This window comes from Heterodontus francisci, chromosome 8 (genome assembly GCF_036365525.1).
Source record: "Heterodontus francisci isolate sHetFra1 chromosome 8, sHetFra1.hap1, whole genome shotgun sequence".
NCBI lineage: Eukaryota > Metazoa > Chordata > Chondrichthyes > Heterodontiformes > Heterodontidae > Heterodontus > Heterodontus francisci.
Window position 1 is genome coordinate 92,121,901 of NC_090378.1, and position 22,115 is coordinate 92,144,015.

General features: G+C 43.0%; 1 protein-coding gene across 1 annotated transcript in view; it reads right to left on the reverse strand.

Moving 5' to 3' along the window:
- cdc73 (cell division cycle 73, Paf1/RNA polymerase II complex component, homolog (S. cerevisiae)) overlaps positions 1–22,115 on the reverse strand; it is a 455,163-nt gene that overhangs the window by 411,536 nt on the left and 21,512 nt on the right. Inside the window, exons 2-3 of the mRNA XM_068037710.1 lie at positions 15,166–15,271; positions 6,320–6,389 (exon numbers count right to left, since the gene is read on the reverse strand). Of these exons, the coding sequence (XP_067893811.1) occupies positions 6,320–6,389; positions 15,166–15,271 (176 nt within the window). The remainder of the gene's footprint in view (positions 1–6,319; positions 6,390–15,165; positions 15,272–22,115) is intronic.

Here is a 22,115-nt window from a genome sequence, read left to right on the forward strand (position 1 = left end):
CTAAGCTCTGCAGTCCTGCCACATCCAGCCGTGAATGGTGGTGGACAATTAAACAACTAACAGGAGGACGAGGTGGCTCCATAAATATCCCATCCTCAACGATGGGGGAGCCCAGCACATCAGTGCGAAAGATAAGGCTGAAGCATTTGCAACAATCTTCAGCCAGAAGTGCCGAGTTGATGCTCCATCTCGGCCTCCTCCTGAAGTCCCCAGCATCACAGATGCCAGACTTCAACAAATTCGATTCACTCCGCGTGATATCAAGAAACGACTGAATGCATGGATACTGCAAAGGCTATGGGCCCTGACAATATTCCGGCAACAGTACTGAACAGCTGTGCTCCAGAATTTGCCGCGCCCCCAGCCAAACTCTTCCAGTACAGCTGGCATCTACCCGGCAATGTGGAAAATTGCCCAGCTATGTCCGGTACACAAAAAGCAGGACAAATCCAACCCAGCCAATTACCGCCCCATCAGTCTACTCTCAATGTAATGTGATGGAAGGTGTTATCGACTGTGCTATCAAGTGGCACTTGCTTAGCAATAATCTACTCAGTGACGCTCAGTTTGCGTTCCGCCTGGGCCACTCAGCTCCTGCCTCATCATAGCCTTGATTCAAACATGGACAAAAGAGCTGAACTCCAGAGGTGAGATGAGAGTGACTGCCCTGGACATCAAGGCAGCATTTGACAGAGTACGGCATCAAGGACACCTAGTAAAACTGAAGTCAATGGGAATCGGGGGGAAACTCTCCGCTGGTTGCAGTCATACCTAGCGCAAAGGAAGATGGTTGTGGTTGTCTATAGGCCCCCAACTATCGTGGAGATGTAAGGGATGGCATGGATGAAATTAGAGATGCATGCAATAAGGGTACAACTGTAATCACGGGTGACTTTCATCTACATATAGTTTGGTCAAACCAAATTAGCAATAATGCTGTGGAAGAGGATTTCCTGGAGTGTGTACATGATGGTTTTTTGGACCAATACGTTGAGGAACCAACTGGAGAACAGACTATCCTAGACTGGGTATTGTGCAATGAGAAAGGATTAATTAACAATCGTGTTGTGCAGAGTCCCTTGGGGAGAAGCGACTATAACATGATACAATTCATCATTAAGATGGTGAGTGAAGTCGTTGAATCCGAAACTAGGCTCCTGAATCTAAATAAAGGAAACTACGAAGGTAAGCGGCGTGAATTGGCTATGGTAGATTGGGAAACATTACTAGAAGGGTTGATGGTGGATAGGGAATGGATAATATTTAAAGAATGTGTGCATGAATTACAACAATTATTCATTCCTGTCTGGTGCAAAAATAAAACCAGAAAGGTGGCTCATCCATGGCTTACAAAAGAAATTAGGAATAGTATTAAATCCAAAGAGGAGGCATATAAAATTGCCAGAAAAAGCAGCAAGTCTGAGGATTGGGAGCAGTTTAGAATTCAGCAAAGGAGGACAAACAGGTTGATTAAAAGGGGGAAAAGATAGTATGAGAGTAAATTTGCAGGGAACATAAAAACTGATTGTAAAATCTTCTATAAATATGTGAAGAGAAAAAGATCAGTGGCGACAAATGTAGGTCCCCAACAGTCAGAAACGGGGGAAATTATAATGGGGAACAAAGAAATGGCAGAACACAGTTAAACACATACTTTGGTTCTGTCATCACAAAGGAGGACACAAATAACCTCCCAGAAATGTTAGGGAACCAAAAGGGCTAATGAGAAGGAGGAACTGAAGGAAATCGGTATTAGTGCTAGGGAAATTAATGGGGTTAAAGGCTGACCAATACCCTGGGCCTGATAATCTACATCCCAGAGTACTAAAGGAAGTGGCCCTGGAAATAGTGGATTCATTGGCAGTCATCTTTCAAAATTCTACAGACTGGAGCAGTTCCTACAGATTGGAGGGCTGCAAATGTAACCCCACTATTTAAAAAAAGGAGGGAGAGAAAAAAAAAAACCAGGGAATTACAGACCAGTTAGCCTTACATCAGTAGTGGGGAGAATGCTACAGTCTATTATAAAGGATGTGAGAGCAGAACACCTGGAAAGCATAAATGGGATTGGACAAAGTCAGTATGGGTTTATGCTCAACAAATCTACTGCAGTTTTTTGAGGATGTAACTAGTAGAACAGATAAGGGAGAACCAGTGGATGTGGTATTTGGATTTTCAGAAGGCTTTTGATAAGGTCGCACATGAGAGGTTAGTGTGCAAAATTGGATTGGGGTAATATACTGGCATGGACTGAGAATTGGTTGACAGACAGGAAACAGAGAGTAGGAATAACAAGGTCTTTTTCCGGGTGGCAGGCAGTGACAAGTGGGATACTGCAGGGATCAGTGCTTGGGCCCCAGCTAGTCACAATATATATTGATGACTTGGGTGAGGAAACTAAATGTAACATTTCCAAGTTTGCAGACAACACAAAGCTGGGGGGGGAATATGAGCTGTGAGGAGGATGCAAAGAGGCTCCAGTGTGATTTGGACAAGTTGGGTGAGTGACCAAATGGATGGCAGATGCAGCAAAACGTGGATAAATATGAGGTTATCCACTTTGGTTGTAAAAACAGCAAGGCAGATTATCTGAATGGTGATAGATTGGGAAAGGGGGAGGTGCAACGAGACCTGGGTGTCCTTGTACACCAGTCGGTGAAAGCAAGCATTCAGGTGCAGCAAGCAGTTAGGTCGGCGAATGGTATGTTGGCCTTCATTGCAGAGGATTTGAGTACAGGAGCAAGGATGTCTTACTGAAGTTATACACAGAGCCTTGGTGAGACCAAATCTGGAGTACTGTGTGCAGTTTTGGTCTCCTTATCTGAGGAAGGATGTTCTTGTTATGGAGGAAGTGCAAAGATGATTTACTCGGCCGATTCCTGGGATGGCAGGATTGACGTATGGGGAGAGATTGGGTCGACTAGACCTATCTTCACTAGAGTTTAGAAGAATGATAGGGGATCTCATAGAAACCTATAAAATTCTAACAGGACTAGACAGGCTAGATGCAGGGAGGATGTTCCCGATGGTTGGGGAGTCCAGAACAGGGTGTGGCATTTAGAACCGAGATGAGGAGAAATTTCTTCACTCAGAGGGTGGTGAACCTGTTGAATTCTCTACCGCAGAAGGCAGTGGAGGCCAAGTCGTTAAATATATTCAAGAAGAAGATAGATATATTTCTTAATGCCCAAGGGATCAAGGGATATGGGGAGAAAGCGGGAACAGGGTACTGAATTAGACAATCAGCCATGATCTTTGTTGAATTGTGGAGCAGGCCCAAAGGGCAAAATGGCCTACTCCTGCTCCTATTTTCTATGTTTCTATGTTGTGGCTGTTGGAGGTCAATCATCTCAGTCCCAGGACATCACTGCAGGAGTTCCTCACAGTAGTCTCCTAGGTCCAACCATCTTCAGCTGCTTCATCAATGACCTTTCTTCAATTATAAGGTCAGAAATGAGGATGTTCGCTGATGATTGCACAATGTTCAGCACCATTCGCGACTCCTCAGATACTGAAGCAGTCAGTGTAGAAATGCAGCAAGACCTGGACAATATCCAGGCTGGGGCTGATAAGAGACAAGTAACATTCGCGCTACACAAGTACCGGGCAATAACTATCGTCAACAAGAGAGAATCTAACCATCTCTCCTTGACGTTCAATGGCATTACCATCACTGAATCCCCTATCAACATCGTCGGGGGTTACCATTGACCAGAAGCTGAACTGGAGCAGCCATATAAACACCAGGGCTACAAGAGCAGGTCAGAGGCTAGGAATCCTGTGGCAAATAACTCACCTCCTGACTTCCCAAAGCCTATCCACCATCTACAAGGCACAAGTCAGGAGTATGATGGAATCCTCTCCACTTGCCTGGATGGGTGCAGCTCCAACACTCAAGAAGCTCGAAATCATCCAGGACAAAGCAGCCTGCTTGATTGGTACCCCATCCACAAACATTCACTCCCTCCACCACCAAAGCACAGTGGCAGCAGTGTATACCATCTACAAGATGCACTATAGCAACTCACCAAGGCTCCTTAGACAGCACCTCCCAAACCCACAACTTCTACCAACTCGAAGGACAAGGGCAGCAAATGCATGGGAACACCACCACCTGCAAGTTCCCCTCCAAGTCACACACCATCCTGACTTGGAACTATATCGCTGTTCCTTCACTGTCACTTGTTGCTACCTTATTTACAACAGTTGGTCCAGTTAAGTTTCTAGTCAACAGTAAGCCACAGGATGTTGGTGGGGGAATTCAGCAACGGAAATGTTGTTGAATTTCAAGGGGAGATTGTTAAATTCTCTCTTGTTCGAGATGGTCATTGGCTGGCACTTGTGTGGCATGACTATTACTTGCCACTTATCAGCCAAAGTCTGAATGTTGCCCAGATCTAGCAGCATAGGGACATGGGCTGCTTCAGTATCTGAGGAGTTGTGATATGGAAGTGAATGCTGTGCAATCAGTAAACATTCCCCATTTCTGACCTCATGAGGGAAAGTCAATGATGAAGCAGATAGCTGGGCCTAGGACAGTGCCCTGAGGAACTCCTGCAGTGATGTCCTGGGGCTGAGATGATTGGCTTCCAACAACCACAACCATCCTCCTTTGTGCTATGTATGACTCCAACCACTGGAGAGTACCCCTTGCCCACCCCTCCACCAGCCCCCACAATTCCCACTGGCTTCAATTTTCCTAGGGCTCCTCGACACTACACTCGGTCAAACGCTGCCTTGATGTCAAGGGCAGTCACTATCACCTCACCTGTGGAATTCAGCTCTTTTGTTCTTGACTAAGTCTATAAGGAGGGCTGGAGCTGAGTAGTCCTGATGGAACCCAAACTGAACGTCATGTCCAAGGTTGATTGCTGCACGTCAGTCCCCTGATCACAACTGGATAATCTCTGGACACCATAATATTTTGAGAATACATTCAATATTCCAAGGTCCAATATAAATAAATCTTCCCATACTTTTTATAATTATAAAAGTGGGAGGAATAAATCCTGAATTTTTGCAGTTACCAGAGTAACTCAGCAAGTTTGCTCACAGAACAGTTGCCAGACGTGCGTATGCGCTATCAGATGGGGACAAGATTGAGAGTGACTGCAATTGCCCTGAAGTCAAATAACCTGCTGATAGTCCTGTACAGGGTGTCACATAAAGAGTAGTCATTTGAACAAGCTACCAAAGGACCATCAGTTCACAATGAGCCATGTTTCAGAAGCAGCGGGCAGGGACCAACTCCTGCCCCTCTCTTCTGTACTGCATCAGCAGACTGCTCTCACTGTCTCTCGCAAACACAGCACATAGGAGCTGGGGGGGGGAAAAGAGAGCAGAAAGCAACAACATTTTCATGGCCTGATGATTGGCATCCCAGAGCCCCAATGGGCAGCAACCTCTGCATTCTGATGTCCAACACAAATCTGGTCTTCAGACTCAAATCGCTCCAAGTAGCACTTCCGAATCCGGAGAAGATCCATTGATAAGTGTAGCTCTCAGAAATTGATTCCTTTACCCAAGTCATCCATAGATCAGTTCTCACTTGCTTTTATGTCAGATGTGTTCTTTTTCACTGAAGTTTGTCAATATTGGGGTGATAATTGGGAATCAATGCTGGAATAGGTTTCTTTTGGGCTCCACTTGCCCACCTTGTTCTTTCTTTCTTTCTTTTGGGCCTCCTTGTCTCGAGAGACAATGGATACGCGCCTGGAGGTGGTCAGTGGTTTGTGAAGCAGCGCCTGGAGTGGCTATAAAGGCCAATTCTGGAGTGACATAACCCGTAACTGCTGCCTTCCGTATTGTTTTAGTCGCTGTGAGGCAACTATGGAGTGACCTCTCCATGGCGCATGCCTGGGCAAATTTATGGAGGTTGAGAGTTGCCCAGTCGTCAAAACCCCCCTCTCGGCCTTTCTGGTGGGGTCCAAAGGAGTGCAGGACACGACGTTTGGCACCAGTATGGCTGCAGGAACTGCCGGAAACATGCCAAAGGTGACACATGACCGCCTACGGGGTTTCGCTCCGGATTATCTGTTACCCTCTCAGCTCACCCCCTCACAACCCCGTCCCAGCCCGCCCCCCCCTCGCACCAGCTTCCCCCCCCCCCCCTTTACCCCCCTTCCACCCCCCGTCCCCTTCCCTGCTCCACCTTGTATGAGGTATTTAATTATCTGAAGCCTGTTTAGTCTAGAAGCAGGCAACCTATAAACTTTATTCAGTCACTAACCTGGACTTTGTAGGGAAAGAAAATAACATTTTACCCTTCATATTGAAATATCTGAGTTTCAATATTTACAACATTTAAAGTCATACTTACATGTTTCACCATTTAAGTAGCTAAGTAGGTCCTTTCTGTCTGGTCGCCGAACGACAGGAATATTCTCTGTCTATTTAAAAAATATTCAAACACAGCATTGCGTAGATTTTTTAAAAACACAGTAAAATGCATTGCTTTAATTGGTTACTTTAATGGAGAATCAACTATGTGTAGTAACAGAGAAAATACTTTGACCGTTAACTGGAAATTAGAAAACATTTTTAAAAATTAACTAACTTATAATTAAGACGTGCAAGCAGAAGGGAAGCAAGAAGCTAGTGAGTCTACGGTTTTATTTTTTAAGCGGTAAGGTTTTTTCATATTACCATGGTGTAAATTAGTACAGTAAGTGCTTGTGGGGAGAAGCATTAATCAAAATGCAATAAGGGCAGGTAGTGTGTTGTAGTTGCAGTATGTGGGAGCTTGTGGACACCAATGTGATCCACAGCAACCACTTCTGCAGTTAAGTGTCTCCAACTCAAGGAGTTTTGGCTCAGAGTCAATGAGCTGGAGGCCAAGCTACAGACACTGCAATGCATCAAGGAAAAGGGGGTGAGGGGGGTGTGGAGGCAGTCACACCCCTTAGGATAGAGTCTTCTAATTTCATCAGTGGTCAGGGACAGGGTGGCGTGACTGTGAGTGAAGTAGGTCTGGGGATCGAGAAGGCAGAAGTGAAGGAGCCTCAGCCCTTCCAATTGTCCAACAGGTTTGACTCACCAGAACACTGGCCCCAGCATGGATCAGGTGAAGACCATTCCAACGGTACATCTCCCACTTTCCCCAGTACTGGTGCCAATGCCTCATAAATTGAAAGCATTTCTCCAACAGCTTGTATGGATGAGAGCAAGGGCTGCAAGGTGGATAAGCAAACTGACCATGACACCTTGGTACAGAGAGCCATTCAACCGGGGGAGTAAACAGCAACGTAGTGGTAGTAGGAGAGAGCATAGTCAGGGGTATAGGCACAGCTCTCTGCAGCCGAGAGCGAGAGTGCAGAAGGCTGTGTTGCCTGCATGGTGCCAGGATTCGGGATATTTGCTCCGGGCTGGACAGTAACTTGCAGTGGGAGGAGGAGGATCCATCTGTCGTGGTCTATGTGGGTACCAACAACATAGACAGGACTAGGAAAGAGGTTCTGCAAAGGGAGTATGAGCAGCTAGGGACTAAATTAAAAAGCAGAACCTCAAAAGGTTATAATCTCTGGATTATTACCCGAGCCACAAGCAAATTGGCGTAGGGTAACTAAAATTAGAGAGATGAATGCATGGCTCAAAGATTGGGGTTGGAGAAATGGTTTCAATTCATGAGGCACTGGCACCAGTACTGGGGAAAGTGGGAGATGTACCGTTGGAATGGTCTGCACCTGAACCATGCTGGGACGAGTGTTCTGGTGAGTCACATAACTAGGGCGGTAGAGAGGGCTTTAAACTTAATAATAGAGGGGGAAGGGATCAAGTGAGGGCAGATCTGGTAAATCAAAGGGAAACGTCGAAGTAATAGAGCAGGGTAGCGATTCGGGTAATGATAACCAAACTATGGCAGGAAGGGACAGAGGGGACAAGCAACAGGGCACCAGCAGAGAAGGCCAGAGATTTCAGAAATGATAAAAAGACAGAGTTAACAGCTCTATATCTGAATGCATGCAGCAATCCAAACAAAATGGACGAATTGTTAGCACAGATAGAAATAAATATGTATGACCGGACAGCCATTAGAGACATGGTTGCAAGGTGAGCAAGGCTGGGACATTAATATTGAAGGGTATTTGATATTTCGAAAAAGGCAGGAAATTAGGAACAGGTCATGGGGTAGCTCTGTTAGTTAAGGATGTCATTAGTACAGTAGCGAGAGATGACCTTAGCTTGTAAGAGCAAGAGGTAGAATCAGCTTGGGTAGAGATAAGAAATAAGAAAGGTGACAGGTCACTTGTGGGAGTAGTTTATAGACCCCTCTTAACAGTTGCTACACTGCAGGACAGAGTATACAGGAAGAAATAAATGGGGCATGTAAGAAAGGTATCGCAATAGTCATGAGTGACTTTAATCCGCATGTAGATTGGGTGAATCACATTGGCAACTGAAAATTGAGTTCATGGAGTGTATTCAGGACATTTTTTAGAGCAGTACGTTCCACAGCCAATAGGGAGCAGGCTATTCTGGTAATATACCTGGTAATGTGCAATGAGACAGGATTAATCAATAACCTCGTGGTAAAGATGCCTCTCAGCGACAGCCATCATAACATGATGAATTTCACGTTCCGTTTGAAGGGGAGAAGTATGGGTCTAAGACTAATGTTTTAAACCTAAATAAAGGTAATTACAAGGGTATGGAGGAAGAGGGAACTGGGAAACTAGGTTAAAAGGTAGGGCAGTATAGTTGCAGCGGCAGACTTTTAAGGAGGTATTTAATAACTCTCAGCTAAGATTTATCCCAGTGAGAAAGATTCTGAGAAGGATGCATCATCCGTTGCTAAATAAGTTAAGGATAGTATGAAATTGAAAGAAACACTATACAAATCTGCAAAGATTATTGGTAGGTCAGAAGACTGGACAGATTTTGAGAACCAGCTAAGAATGAATAAAAAAATAGAGGGGGAGAAAGTCGAGTATGAGGGAAAACTAGCTAGTAATATAAAAACAGATAGCAAGAGTTTCTACAAGTATTTAAATAGGAAAAGAGTAACTAAAGATAGTGTTGATCTTCAAGAGAGTGAATCTGGGGTATTGATAATGGAAAACAAGGAAATGGCAGAGGTGTTGAACAGGTATGTTTTCACTTTTCACTGTGGAACACTCAGAAAACTTTCCAAAGATACTTGAAAATCAAGAGATGAAAGGGAGGGAGAAACTTAAGACAATCACCAGGGAAAAGGTGCTGGGAAAACTATTAGACCCAAAGACTGACAAGTCCCCAAGACCAGATGGGCTACATCCTAGGGTCTTACAAGAAGTGGCTGCAGAGATAGTAGAGACTTTGGTTATAATCTTACAAAATTTCTTAGATTCTGGAAGGTTTCCAGCGGATTGGAAAATAGAATATCTAACACCTTTATTTAAGAAAGAGGGAGACAGAAAGTTAGGAAACTACAGGCCAGTTAGCCTAACATCAGTCATGGGGAAACTGCTAGAATCCAATTACTAAGGAGGTTATAGCAGGATACTTAGAAAATCATAATGGGTTCAGACAGACTCAACATGGTTTTGTGAAAGGGAAATCATGTTTAATTTATTAGAGTTCTTCAAGAAAGTAACAAGCAAGGTGAATAAAGGGAAACCATATGACCATACGAATTAGGAGCAGAAGTAGGCCATTCGGCCCCTCGAGCCTGCTCCACCATTCAATAAGATCATGGCTAACCTGTTTCTGACTCGAATTCCACAGTCCGATCTACCCCCGATAATCTTTGATTCCCTTGCCTAACAAGAAACTATCTAACGCCACCTTAAAAATATTCAATGACCCTGCCTGCACCACCCTTTTTTTTTTTTAGTTTAGTTATACAGCACTGAAACAGGCCCTTCGGCCCACCAAGTCTGTGCCGACCATCAACCACCCATTTATACTAATCCGACACTAATTCAATATTCCTACCTCATCCCCACCTGTCCCTATATTTCCCTACCACCTACCTATAGTAGGGGCAATTGCTAATGGCCAATTTACCTATCAACCTACAAGTCTTTGGCATGTGGGAGGAAACCGGAGGAAACCCACGCAGACACAGGGAGAACTTGCAAACTCCACACAGGCAGTACCTAGAATCGAACCCGGGTTGCTGGAGCTGTGAGGCTGCGGTGCTAACCACTGCGCCGCACCTTCTGCTGCAGGAAATTCCAAAGTCGCACAAACCTCAGAAAAAATTTCACCTCCTCTTTGTCCTAAAAAGGGCAACCCCTAATTTTAAAAGTGCCCCCTCGTTCGAGACTCACCCACAAGAAGAAACATCCTTTCCACATCCACCTTGTCAAGACCGTTCAGGGATCTTACGTACTTCAATCAAGCCTCCCCTCACTTTTTTAAATTCCAGTGAAAACAAGCCCAGTCTGTCTAACCTTTCCTCACAAGACAACCCGCTTATTCCAGGCAGAATTCGGAAGGATCTGGGCGTCCTAGTACATGGACCACAAAAAGTTAGTATACAGATACAGCAATTGATTAGGTACAACAAGCGATTAGGAAGGCAAATGGAACATTGGCGTTTATTGCGAGGAGAATAGAGAATAAAAGTAGGGAAGTTTTACTGCAGCTGTATAGGACCTTGGTGGGACCACATCTGGAGTACTATGTACAGTTTAGATTTCGTTATTTGAAAAATAATACAATTTCGTTCGAAGCAGCTCAGAGAAGGTTCACTCTACTCATTCCGGGGATGAAGGGCTTATCTTTTGAAGAAAGGTTGAACAGGTTGGGTCTATTCTCAACAGAGTTTAGAAGAATGAGAGGTGATCTTATTGAAACAAACAAGATCCTGAGGAGACTTGATAAAGTGGATGCTTCCTCTTGTGGGGGAGACTAGAATTAGGGGACACATTTTAAGATGGAGATAAGGAGAAATCTTTTCTCTCGGAGGGTTGTTAGTCTGTGGAATTCTCTTCCTCAGAAAGCTGTGCAGGCTGGGTCATTGAATTTATTCAAGGCTGAGTTGGATAGATTTTTGATAAACAAGGGATTCAAGGGTTATGGGGGGCAGACAGGAAAGTGGAGTTAAGATAACAACCAGATCAGCATCATCTTATCGAACGGCAGAGCAATCTGAAAAGGGCCAAATGGCCTACTCCTGCTCCTAGGTTTTATGTTCCTACGACCCAGTTATGCTAATCCCTTCCAAAATAAACTTGTCATTCTCTTTTCCCTCTCCAGATCAAGAGTGAGGACTCCGACAGCACTGTCTGCCAGACATACAACAATCTTCATCTACCTCGGACTACCTCATTATACAGCACAACCATCACAATAAATTACCGAACTGGCATGTCTTACTAACAAAAGATAATCTGCCATTCCAGGGAAAATAATAAAAATGTCAAGCATTGAAACTCATTAAAGATAATGTAAGCAAGAAAGCAGTATTAGAAAAAAATAATGGCACTAAAGACTGACCTATCCTCAGGGCCTGATGGCTTCTACCCCGGAGTTTTAAAAGGAAGGTGAGGAAATTGCAAATGTTTTGAACCATAACCTTCCAAACCAAAGCTCTCACGATTCAGGATTGGTCCCTTTAGATCAGAAAACTGCAAATGTAACTCCATTAGTTAGTAAAGTGCTAGACGAAAAACCAGGAAATTACAGATCTATTGCCCAAGATCTGTCAGAGTAAGTTATTAAAATTTGTAATTAAGGACAGAATGATTAAACGCTTTGAGAAATTTGAGCTAACTCAAGAGATCCAACATGGATTTGTAAAGGGCAAGTCGTGTCTAACAAATCTAAGTGAATTTTTCGAGCAAGTAACTCGGAAATAGGGGAATGTCTATGGATGTAGTTTATGTAGACTTCCAGAAGGCAGACAAGAAATCTTCACGTAAGAAAGCGAACATTAAAGCTCATGAAATTGAAGGCAAAGTATCGACCGGGTTCAAAGACTGGTTAGGGGGTAGAAGACAGAGTAAGGATAACGATTATGTACTCAAAATGGAAGAAAGTGACTCGCGATGTCCCATAAAGATCTGTGCTGGGACTATTCACTATATTTATCAATGACTTAGACAGCCACCTATCCAAGTTTGCCAAATACACAAAGATTCGTGGTATAGAAAATAGTGTAGACGGGAGCATAAAATTGCAAAACTGTGGCAGATGAATTTCAACACTTGTTACTTTTGGACCAAACAAGGATAAATCCGAGTTATTATTTAAATGGTGAAAAGCTTGGAATTGTGGAGGTCCAAAGAGTTTTAAGGGTTCACTTAAATGTAGTCATCAGGTACAAAAAAATAAAATCAAAAAGGTTAATGGAATGTTAAGTCTTTATAACTATAGGGCTGGAGTATAAAAGAAAGTTTTGCCACAGCTATACAAAGCCCTGGTTAGAACACATATGGAGTACTATGTACACTTCTGGGCACTGCACCTTCGATATATTGGCATTGGAAGGAATGCAGCACAGGTTCACCAAAATGTCACAAGGGCTCCAAGGATTAGATTATGAAGAGAGATTACTTAAACTAGCTCTGTATCCCCCAGAAGAGAAAAAAAGGTTAAGGGGTGGTTTGATCAAGGTTTTCAAGAATGTGAAAGGAATTGACAGGGTGGATAGAGACATACTTCTTTTCTGGTGGGGGAGTTTAGGACAAGGGAATGGACCTTAAGAGCCAGGGCATTCAGGAGAGAGAAGTCAGGAAATACTTCTACATCCAAAGGGTAGAAGTAGTATGGAACTCTCTCCCACAAAATTGATAAATCCTATCTCAATTCATACTAAATCTGAGATCAATTGATTTTTGCTAGATAAGGATAATAAAAGGATATGGAGCCAAAGCAAGTGCATGGACTTCAGATACAGATCAGCCATGATCTTAGTGAGTGGCAGAACAGGATTTAGAGGCTGAATGGTTTACTCTTGTTACGGTACGTAAATGCAACAGGTGGCATTTGTACCCAACATACAAATCAATACCCCCTAATCACTTGATCAGCATGATTAACTAAACTCAGCCAGGGTTGTGTTGGGGCCTTACAAATGGCTTCAGCATTGACAGACCCGATGCATGGGGCGAAGGAGAGAAACAAGAACCCTGTACCCAATTGTTATTCAGTACTCTGCACTGAAAAAACTGCATGTGTGCACATTGGGACATGTTTTGGTTCAGCTTGGCATCACCTTCAGGTGAGAAGATGGAAAGAACATGCATAATGTGCATCTTTGATAATGAACTTTTGCTTTCAGAGCTCATCAAATCAAAAGGAAATATCTTTCTCAAAGTTCCAAATGAAATATTTCTACACTACATTGTTGAAAAATATTGAAAAACAGATGAACATTTTTGAAATCTGGAGGGTTATCACATTGATCAATTACAGATATAATTTGTTTTAATTCATTCCTTTTCATACCAATTACTGTGAATCAAATAATTCCACAGTTTTAAGTATCAAGGATCAATCTCTGATCTGTGCTGTGTACACAGCAGCATAGTGGCACCACAGACACTACAACTGACCTTAGCACCACTAGGTTAGGATGGCGAGATAGACCAGAGTTTCCATCCCTGCCAAAGGTGAGGATGCGCAAACAGAACTTTGCTTAATGACAATGTTACCATGATCAAACAACCTACCAACATTCATCATCAAGACTCACATGAATAATGACTACTGGGATAAAGCACCAGAAGGTTATCAGGGTCCATGGAACCTTACCCCAGAACGGAATCAAAACATTCTGGAGGGTAGGAAGAAAACTGGCAAGTTCAACAAAACAAGGTCACAGCTCAAGAAAATTGAGAATTAATTCTGCAGCCTCAAAAGACTTGACCAGATTCCCTGCCCAACACACACCCATTCTTTTAAAACGTATTTGTCCTCAAACATAAAAGAGGAAAGCAGCAATGACCTAAGTATCCAAAAAGAAAAAAAACTTCAGACGTTGGTTTGTTTATATTCATCACCCTCCACCATAATTACTTTTTTTTACTTTTCCCCTTTTCTACCACAAGAGGAACAAAATGTCAAGATTCTGATGAGCCACCTGCATTTCCACAGCACAAATTAAAACAGTTGGCAATATAGGAGAGTGATGCATTTTTACTACACCCTTCACTTGAACAAACTAACATAATTCTTTCAATTGAATAAAGCTACTTTCTAAATGGTAGTAATCCCAATATAACCCTATTACCAAAACCAATATGATAGCAGCTTCAGTGTTTAACAGCCTTCCCATTTGTTAAGCCTCATTCCCTTTTGCTTCCCTTCCCCTTCACAGGTCAGGGGTTTTTATTCTATTTCATTCAGTATTTTCTGCATCCAGTAAACTATTTTCGTATCAGAAACGAATCCTTCCAGATATTTTCAGGGCTCAAGCCTGACAATGACATGCTTTATTTGGAGGAAGATGGTCTGGAATTTGCAAACACAGAGGCATAAATGATATAGCTGCAAGCAGGCTATACTTACAACAGCTTGCATTTATACAATGCCATTAATGTAGTAAAAGTCCTAAGGCGCTTTCACAGGAGACTGTTATCACACAAAATTTGACAGAGAGCAACGAGATGGTATCAGGACAGATGACAAAAAGCTTGGTTAGAGAGACAGGTTTTAAAGAGCATCTTAAAGGAGGAAAGAGAAGTAATGAGATGGAGGGGTTTAGGGAAGGAATTCCAGAGTTGAGGGCCTCGGCAGCCGAAGGCACTGCCACCAACGTGTGTAAAATCGGGGGATGTGCAAGAGAACAGATATCTCCGAGTGTTGCAGAACTGGAGAAGATAGGGAGGGACAAGGCCATGGAAGGACTTTGAAAACAAGAATGAGAATTTTAAAATTGAGGCACTGCTTAAACAGTAGTCAATTTAGGTCAGCAAGAACAGGGATGATGGGTGAATGGGACTTGTTGCAAGTTAGGATATGGACAGCAGAGTTTGGTTGACCTTAGCTTTACTTAGGTGGCAAGCACAGAACTACATTACACAAGTTTAAAGTAACCTTCCAAACATGGTTGAGTTCATTCATCTGGGCACCATCAATAATGAATATACACATCAACACTCATTCTTCCATTTTTGCGTGTCAATGGATCCCCTCGTTATACATTGCTGAGTCTTCCACATATCTGTATACACACTTTGGATTTAGCATTTTGATCCAAAAGCTTATTGAAGTTTACAATAAATGCATAATACTTACTGCAGCACGCCGCACATACACAGGATGGGAGAGGTGAACATTGTTAAGCAGAAATAATATGGAATCCAAAGTATAATATTCCCTCGGCTGACCTTCCTTCCCCGTCCTACATAGAATATAAAACTGAAATCAGTGGAGAAGTGCATTTCAAAGAGAAAATTATAACATACACCATAGAGTAAGAAGGTCCCAGTTTTATTCATACTTATTTAACACCTTTGTATAGAAGAACTGTATTCAAATATATGATTTCAGTGATTTACAGAAATTTCAAGAGACAACAGCAACTACTGTGAAAGAGAGTAAATCCAAAAGCAACAAGCATCTAAAATACTGTTGCCATTCTCCCCATGCAAGGCCCCAGGTCACTTACAAATGTAGTATACTTAGACTACCAATGATCCTGATGCAGATTTTAACAACTGAATTGTGTTGCTAGAACTTATAAAAATAGCTAAGCAAGCTTATTTACAAATAAACTCAACATTGGCTCTATCCAAATTGCTACTGAAAAGCAACAGCTTTATAAGGCCAACCAACTGAACAACTGTAATATTTGCCTCTTCTGAAGATTATGCAAAGTAACAGTACTAAAGGCATCAGCCTCCACTACTTCACCTTCATGTCACACCACACAAACACACAAAGGAGATATTAGGACAAACGACCAAATGCTTGGCCAACAACGTACTTTTTATGCAGCTTCTTAAAAGAGAAGCAAGGAGGTTTGGAAAGTCCAGAGCTTAGGGCCTAGACGGTTGAAGGCTCAACTGTCAACTGTACAGCATAGGAAGTGGGGGATGCACAAGAGGCCAGAAGTGGAGGAACATGGAGTTCTTGGACAGTTGTAAGCCTGGAGGAGGTTAGAGATAAAAAAGGGAGAGGCCAAGGAGGGATGTGAACATGAAGCTGAGAATTTTAAATCTGAGGCATTGGTGGACCAGAAGCCAATATGGGTCAGCGAGCAAAGTGATGATGAGTTAACAGGACTTGGCACAAGTTAGGATTTGGGCAACAGAGCAACGGCAAACAAAAACATTTTGGCAAGCGACAAGAACGGAGCCCAACCCTGTCATGAGCTCACATCCATCATAGCGCACTGGATAATCATCAAGAACAGGAGCCTTGGTTATTCCTTACCTATCCAGCCTGGCAAAGAAGTCACCAGAAACCAACAATTGCTGTGCTAAACAATAAGATTGCCAGAAAATAAGATGTCTAGCCAAGCTAGGATGCAAAATAAAAACACCTGAACTGAAACAGCAAAACTTCATCAGACAATGTTGCTTGTCTGAGATCAAAAAAATGATAGCTAGTTTTATGACAAACTTGTGTGTTCACAAACATATTTTAACCACAATATGCGTCTTGCAAGTGAATTAAGCTGTTCAGACACCAGTCTTGAAGAACAGGCATCTTTCAACCATTGTCTAACCCTGAAAGCAGAGTTATGAAAAATATCTAGTAAAATCTAAGTTCATTTTTGCGGCTGAAAGACAACATTTACCAAGTTTCCCTTTTTTAAAATTTTCTTTTTTCTTTTGGGCTTCCTCATCTCAAGAGACAATGGATACGCGCCTGGAGGTGGTCAGTGGTTTGTGAAGCAGCGCCTGGAGTGGCTATAGAGGCCAATTCTAGAGTGACAGGCTCTTCCACAGGTGCTGCAGAGAAATTTGTTTGTCGGGTTGTTGCACAGTTGGCTCTCCCCTTGCGCCTCTGTCTTTTTTCCTGCCAACTACTAAGTCTCTTCAACTCGCCACATTTTAGCCCCATCTTTATGGCTGCCCGCCAGCTCTGGCGAACGCTGGCAACTGACTCCCACGACTTGTGATCAATGTCACAGGATTTCATGTCACGTTTGCAGACGTCTTTAAAGCGGAGACATGGACGGCCAGTGGGTCTGATACCAGTGGCGAGCTCGCTGTACAATGTGTCTTTGGGGATCCTGCCATCTTCCATGCGGCTCACATGGCCAAGCCATCTCAAGTGCCGCTGACTCAGTAGTGTGTACAAGCTGGGATGTTGGCCGCCTCGAGGACTTCTGTGTTGGAGATACGGTCCTGCCACCTGATGCCAAGTATTCTCCAGAGGCAGCGAAGATGGAATGAATTGCGACGTCGCTCTTGGCTGGCATACGTTGTCCAGGCCCTATCCTGAGTGGCGTGAAACAGGGCTGTGTTCCCGCACCCACACTTTTTGGGATTTTCTTCTCCCTGCTGCTTTCACATGCGTTCAAGTCCTCTGAAGAAGGAATTTTCCTCCACACAAGATCAGGGGGCAGGTTGCTCAACCTTGCCCGTCTAAGAGCGAAGTCCAAAGTACAGAAAGTCCTCATCAGGGAACTCCTCTTTGCTGACGATGCTGCTTTAACATCTCACACTGAAGAGTGCCTGCAGAGTCTCATCGACAGGTTTGCGGCTGCCTGCAATGAATTTGGCCTAACCATCAGCCTCAAGAAAACGAACATCATGGGGCAGGACATCAGAAATGCTCCATCCATCAATATTGGCGACCACGCTCTGGAAGTGGTTCAAGAGTTCACCTACCTAGGCTCAACTATCACCAGTAACCTGTCTCTAGATGCAGAAATCAACAAGAGCATGGGAAAGGCTTCCACTGCTATGTCCAGACTGGCCAAGAGAGTGTGGGAAAATGGCGCACTGACACGGAACACAAAAGTCCGAGTGTATCAGGCCTGTGTCCTTTTTTAAATACATATCAAACAATATGTTAAACGTGCAGGTCATGTTATATGCAGTGATATGTTGCAATCTGTGACCATAAGTTCAAGGAAACTGACCACTGCATGCAGCAGAATTTGCCCTTCAGGAGGGCTGCCAAAGAGCAGTTCAGAATAAATGGAGAAATCCTAAAAGATGCCAATTATGTCAGTTAATCAGCTTATCAGTTCACTGGGTGATTCACTACATGAAGAGTTAGATCCCTTGCTTTGATGTTCTAAAGGTATCTCCTTGCCATTGAAAAATGTACATCTAATGGTCATCTAAAATGCTTCAAATATTCAGCAAACTGAATGTGTAAAATGGCTGCACAATTTGTAACGACATTAATTCCTGAAGTAATAACCTGTAGCATTTTACAATTCAGGGAACAACTATGACACCCCCTAACGCCCCTCCCATACGAACACAATATGTTATCCAAGCTGTGAGAGATGCTGGAGACTGTCACCAGACCATTCAACTGTGAGCCCGTCATAAGCCGTTCTGATGAAAGGTCACAGAACTGAAGCATTAACTCTTGTTTCTCTCTCTGCAGATACTGACAGACCTGAGTATTTCCAGCGCTATCTGTTTTAATAACCTGTCCTTATCTGACACCCAAAAGCAAAAACACATTTCCAGCAAGGACATTGATTAGAAGAACAAATGAACTTCAATTTATATAACATCTCATCACATCTTCAAGATATCTTTATAGCCAATGGTTACTGCAGTCACTGTTAGGTGGCTGAACACATCAGGCAACGTGCATGCAGTGATGTCTCAAACACCAAAATGAATAAATCACTAAAAAAGATGCTTAACAAGCAAAGTGCTAGCCACTAAGGGCTGGTCATCTGCAAATCTCACTACCTTCACCAAATGACCTCCTACTTTGACACCTTTCTGTACTTCACCTAGTGCTTTTATCATGGCTTCCGCATAGATGTTAAAGAGCAATGGTGATCGCAGACAGCCTGGTCTCACCCTGCACCCGATTACACCAGATTTAGTTTCACCAAATACTGTCCTGATTGCAGCATTCTGTCCCGTGTAGACAGCTACAATCATTCTTTCATCTTTCCAGCCAGTTCACCCAGTCAAAAGCTTTTTCATAATCCACAAAGCAAGTGTGTACTTCTTGATGGTATTCTATGCTTCTTTCGCTTAACACTCTTATCACTGCTATAGCCTCTCTAATTCTACAACGCTTCCTAAAGCCAAACCGATCTTAGCCAATGTAATGGCTTGCTTTCGCTTTTCTAGGATCTTTAACATAACTTTGGTTACACATGCATCCAAGGTAATGATGATTGGAAGAAATGGTGGGAAAGCTGAGGTCAAGATAAATGTCCAACAGCTGGAACAAGTATCACAATTTAAGTACCTGGGAAGTATCTTGTCAGAAGATGGTTACTGCCATTAATTAATCAGAGCTAGAATAGCAATGGCAAAGAATGTCTTCTCCAAACAAAGATTTTCTCAGTATAGGAATGAGTAGAGATCTTAAGAAAAGAATCAAGACTGATTTGGAGCATCTTGTTCTGAAGGGCTGAAATGTGGACCCGGAGAAAAGCAGATAACCAAAGACTAGAAAGTTGTAAAATGTGGTTCTTGAGAAGGATGGAGTAGGTCACTTGGAGAGCACGCAACAGCTATGTCACAGTTCTCAGGACAGTGGAGGAGGATAGATCATCAATATCAAGAAAAGGTGACAAGGTTAGATTGACAATATTCTAAGGCATGAAAACATGAAGGAGGTGACTGAAGTAAATTTGAGGGAAGTAAACCAAGAGGGAGAAAAAGAGAATGATGTTAAACAATGCAAAATTGAAAATGGGAGACTTCTAGGAGCAAACAAAGAGGAAAGCGCAAAACCGCAAGGCGTGGAAAAATCAGCATATTAATATGCCTAAGGACAGGTCCTCTAGGAATAAATAAAAAACATTAGGACTGTTTCCCCAGACAAATTTTGAATCCCATCATGGAATCTTTTACATTTACCTGAGCTGGCAGACTGACATCTCCAACAATGCAACACTCATTCCAAGTGACATCCTAGATAATGTGCTTAAATCCATAGTTACCTTCTGACACAAGGTACTGTACGTCTAACGGAGCCAAGATAACAAAAAAATGCACACACACATGGAATAATGTTTTCACGGTGACTTTAATTGAGATGAGCGAACACAGCAGAGAACAGAGAGAAAACCTGCCCCTTTTTAATCTGTACAACTCAAACAAAGACAAAGTTTTTTTTATTATTTCATGGGAGGTGGGCGTTGCTGGCAAGGCCAGCATTTATTGCCCATCCCTAATTGCCCTTGACAACCAAGTGGCTTGCTAGGCCATTTCAAAGGACAGTAGTCAACCATATTACTGTGGGTCTGGAGTCACATGTAGGCCAGATCAGGTAAGGACGGCAGATTGCCTTCACTAAAGGGCATTACAGAAGCAGATGAGTTTTTAATGACAATCGATGCTAGCTTCATGACACCATTACTGAGACCAACCTCAATTCCAGATCAATTAATTGAATTTAAATTCCACCAGCTGCCATGGTGGCATTTGAACCCTTGTCCCCAGAGCATTATCCTGGGTCTCTGGATTACTAATCCAGTGCCATTACTACTATGCCACCATCTCCCCAAAGTGAAACTGATGTGCATCTCCCGCGTACATTAAGACTGTTTTAATGATACTCTTGACATGCAAGTCTTATGCAACTGAAACACGAACATAACTTGCTGGGGTCCAATGAGACCAAGATAACACAGCAAATTTGTCTGAGTTGCAGTCATGCTGGAACAAAAAACTAAGGAACCAGCATAACCACTACAACAAACTGTTTTGCTCTCCCATCATGAAAATTGATTGCATTTTAAACAGCTCAATTGTTTTCACCTTTATTACCTTGCTTGATCAATTCTGCCAAATATTTATCAACTCCAAGCACAAATATTTTGCCTAACATCTGTTCTAAATTCACTTCTCACCAGCTTGCATTTATATCCGTTATTTTACACAGATAAGGATTGCTTACATAATCAGAAGTCCGACATAGAAGCATTGAAATTTGAAGCAAGGAAGGAGGCCAATCATCCCATCGTGTCAACGCCGGCTGGCAAGTAGCCATCCAGCCTAATTCCGCTTTTCAGCTCTTGGTCCATAGCCTTGTCGGTTACGGCATTTCATGTGCATATCCAAGTATATCTTTTTCTAAATGTTATCAGGCAGCGATTTCCAGATCCACACCACCCTCGGAGTGAAAACATTTCCCCTCGAAGCCCCTCTAAACCTCCTACCCTAAATCTATGCTCTCTGGTTACAGACCCCTCAACCAAAGGGAATAGGACCTTCCAATACAATCTATCCCTACGTCTCAATTTTAGACATTTCAATTAGGTCGCCCCTCAGCCTTCTCTGTGGCAAAGAGAGCAACCCTAGCTTATTCAATCTTTCCGCATAACTAGAATTCTCCAGTCTAGGCACCAACTGCGTAAATCTCCTCTGTACCCTCTCTAATGCAATCACATCTTTCCTATATTGCGGTGAGCAGAACTTTGGCCGAATTAGTATTTTATACAATGCCAGCATAACCTCCAAGCTCATATATTCTATGCCTCGTCTAATAACAGCAAGTACCCCTTATGCCTTCATGACCAACTTATCTACTTGTACAGCCACTTTCAGGCATCTGTGGACATGCACTCCAAGGTCCCCTAGTTCTATACACTTCAGTATCCTACCATTTTACATCTAGCATGCATCCATAGTCCAACAAATCAACATTGAATGGAATTAACAGAAAGTTAAGAAATCTGTTTGGTTGAAATATCCCTTCGATCAACTGCAAAACAATCAAACCAGCTCCACCCACCAGACTGGTGTTCATAGAATCATAGAAGAGTTACTGCACAGAAAGAGGCCATTCAGCCCATTGTGTCTGCACCAGCTGAAAAAACTAGTCGCCCAATCTAATCTCACCCTCCAGAACCTGGTCCGTAGCCCTGCAGGTTACAACACTTCAGGTGCAGGTCCAGGTACCTATTAAATAAGTTGAGGGTTTCTGCCTCCACCACCGTTCCTGGCAGTGAATTCCAGACACCCACCACCCTCTGGGTGAAAAAGTTTTTCCTCATGTCCCCCTCTAATCCTTCTACCAATCACGCTGTGGCCCCTGGTAATTGACCTCTCCACTAGGATAAACAGTTCCCTCCTGTC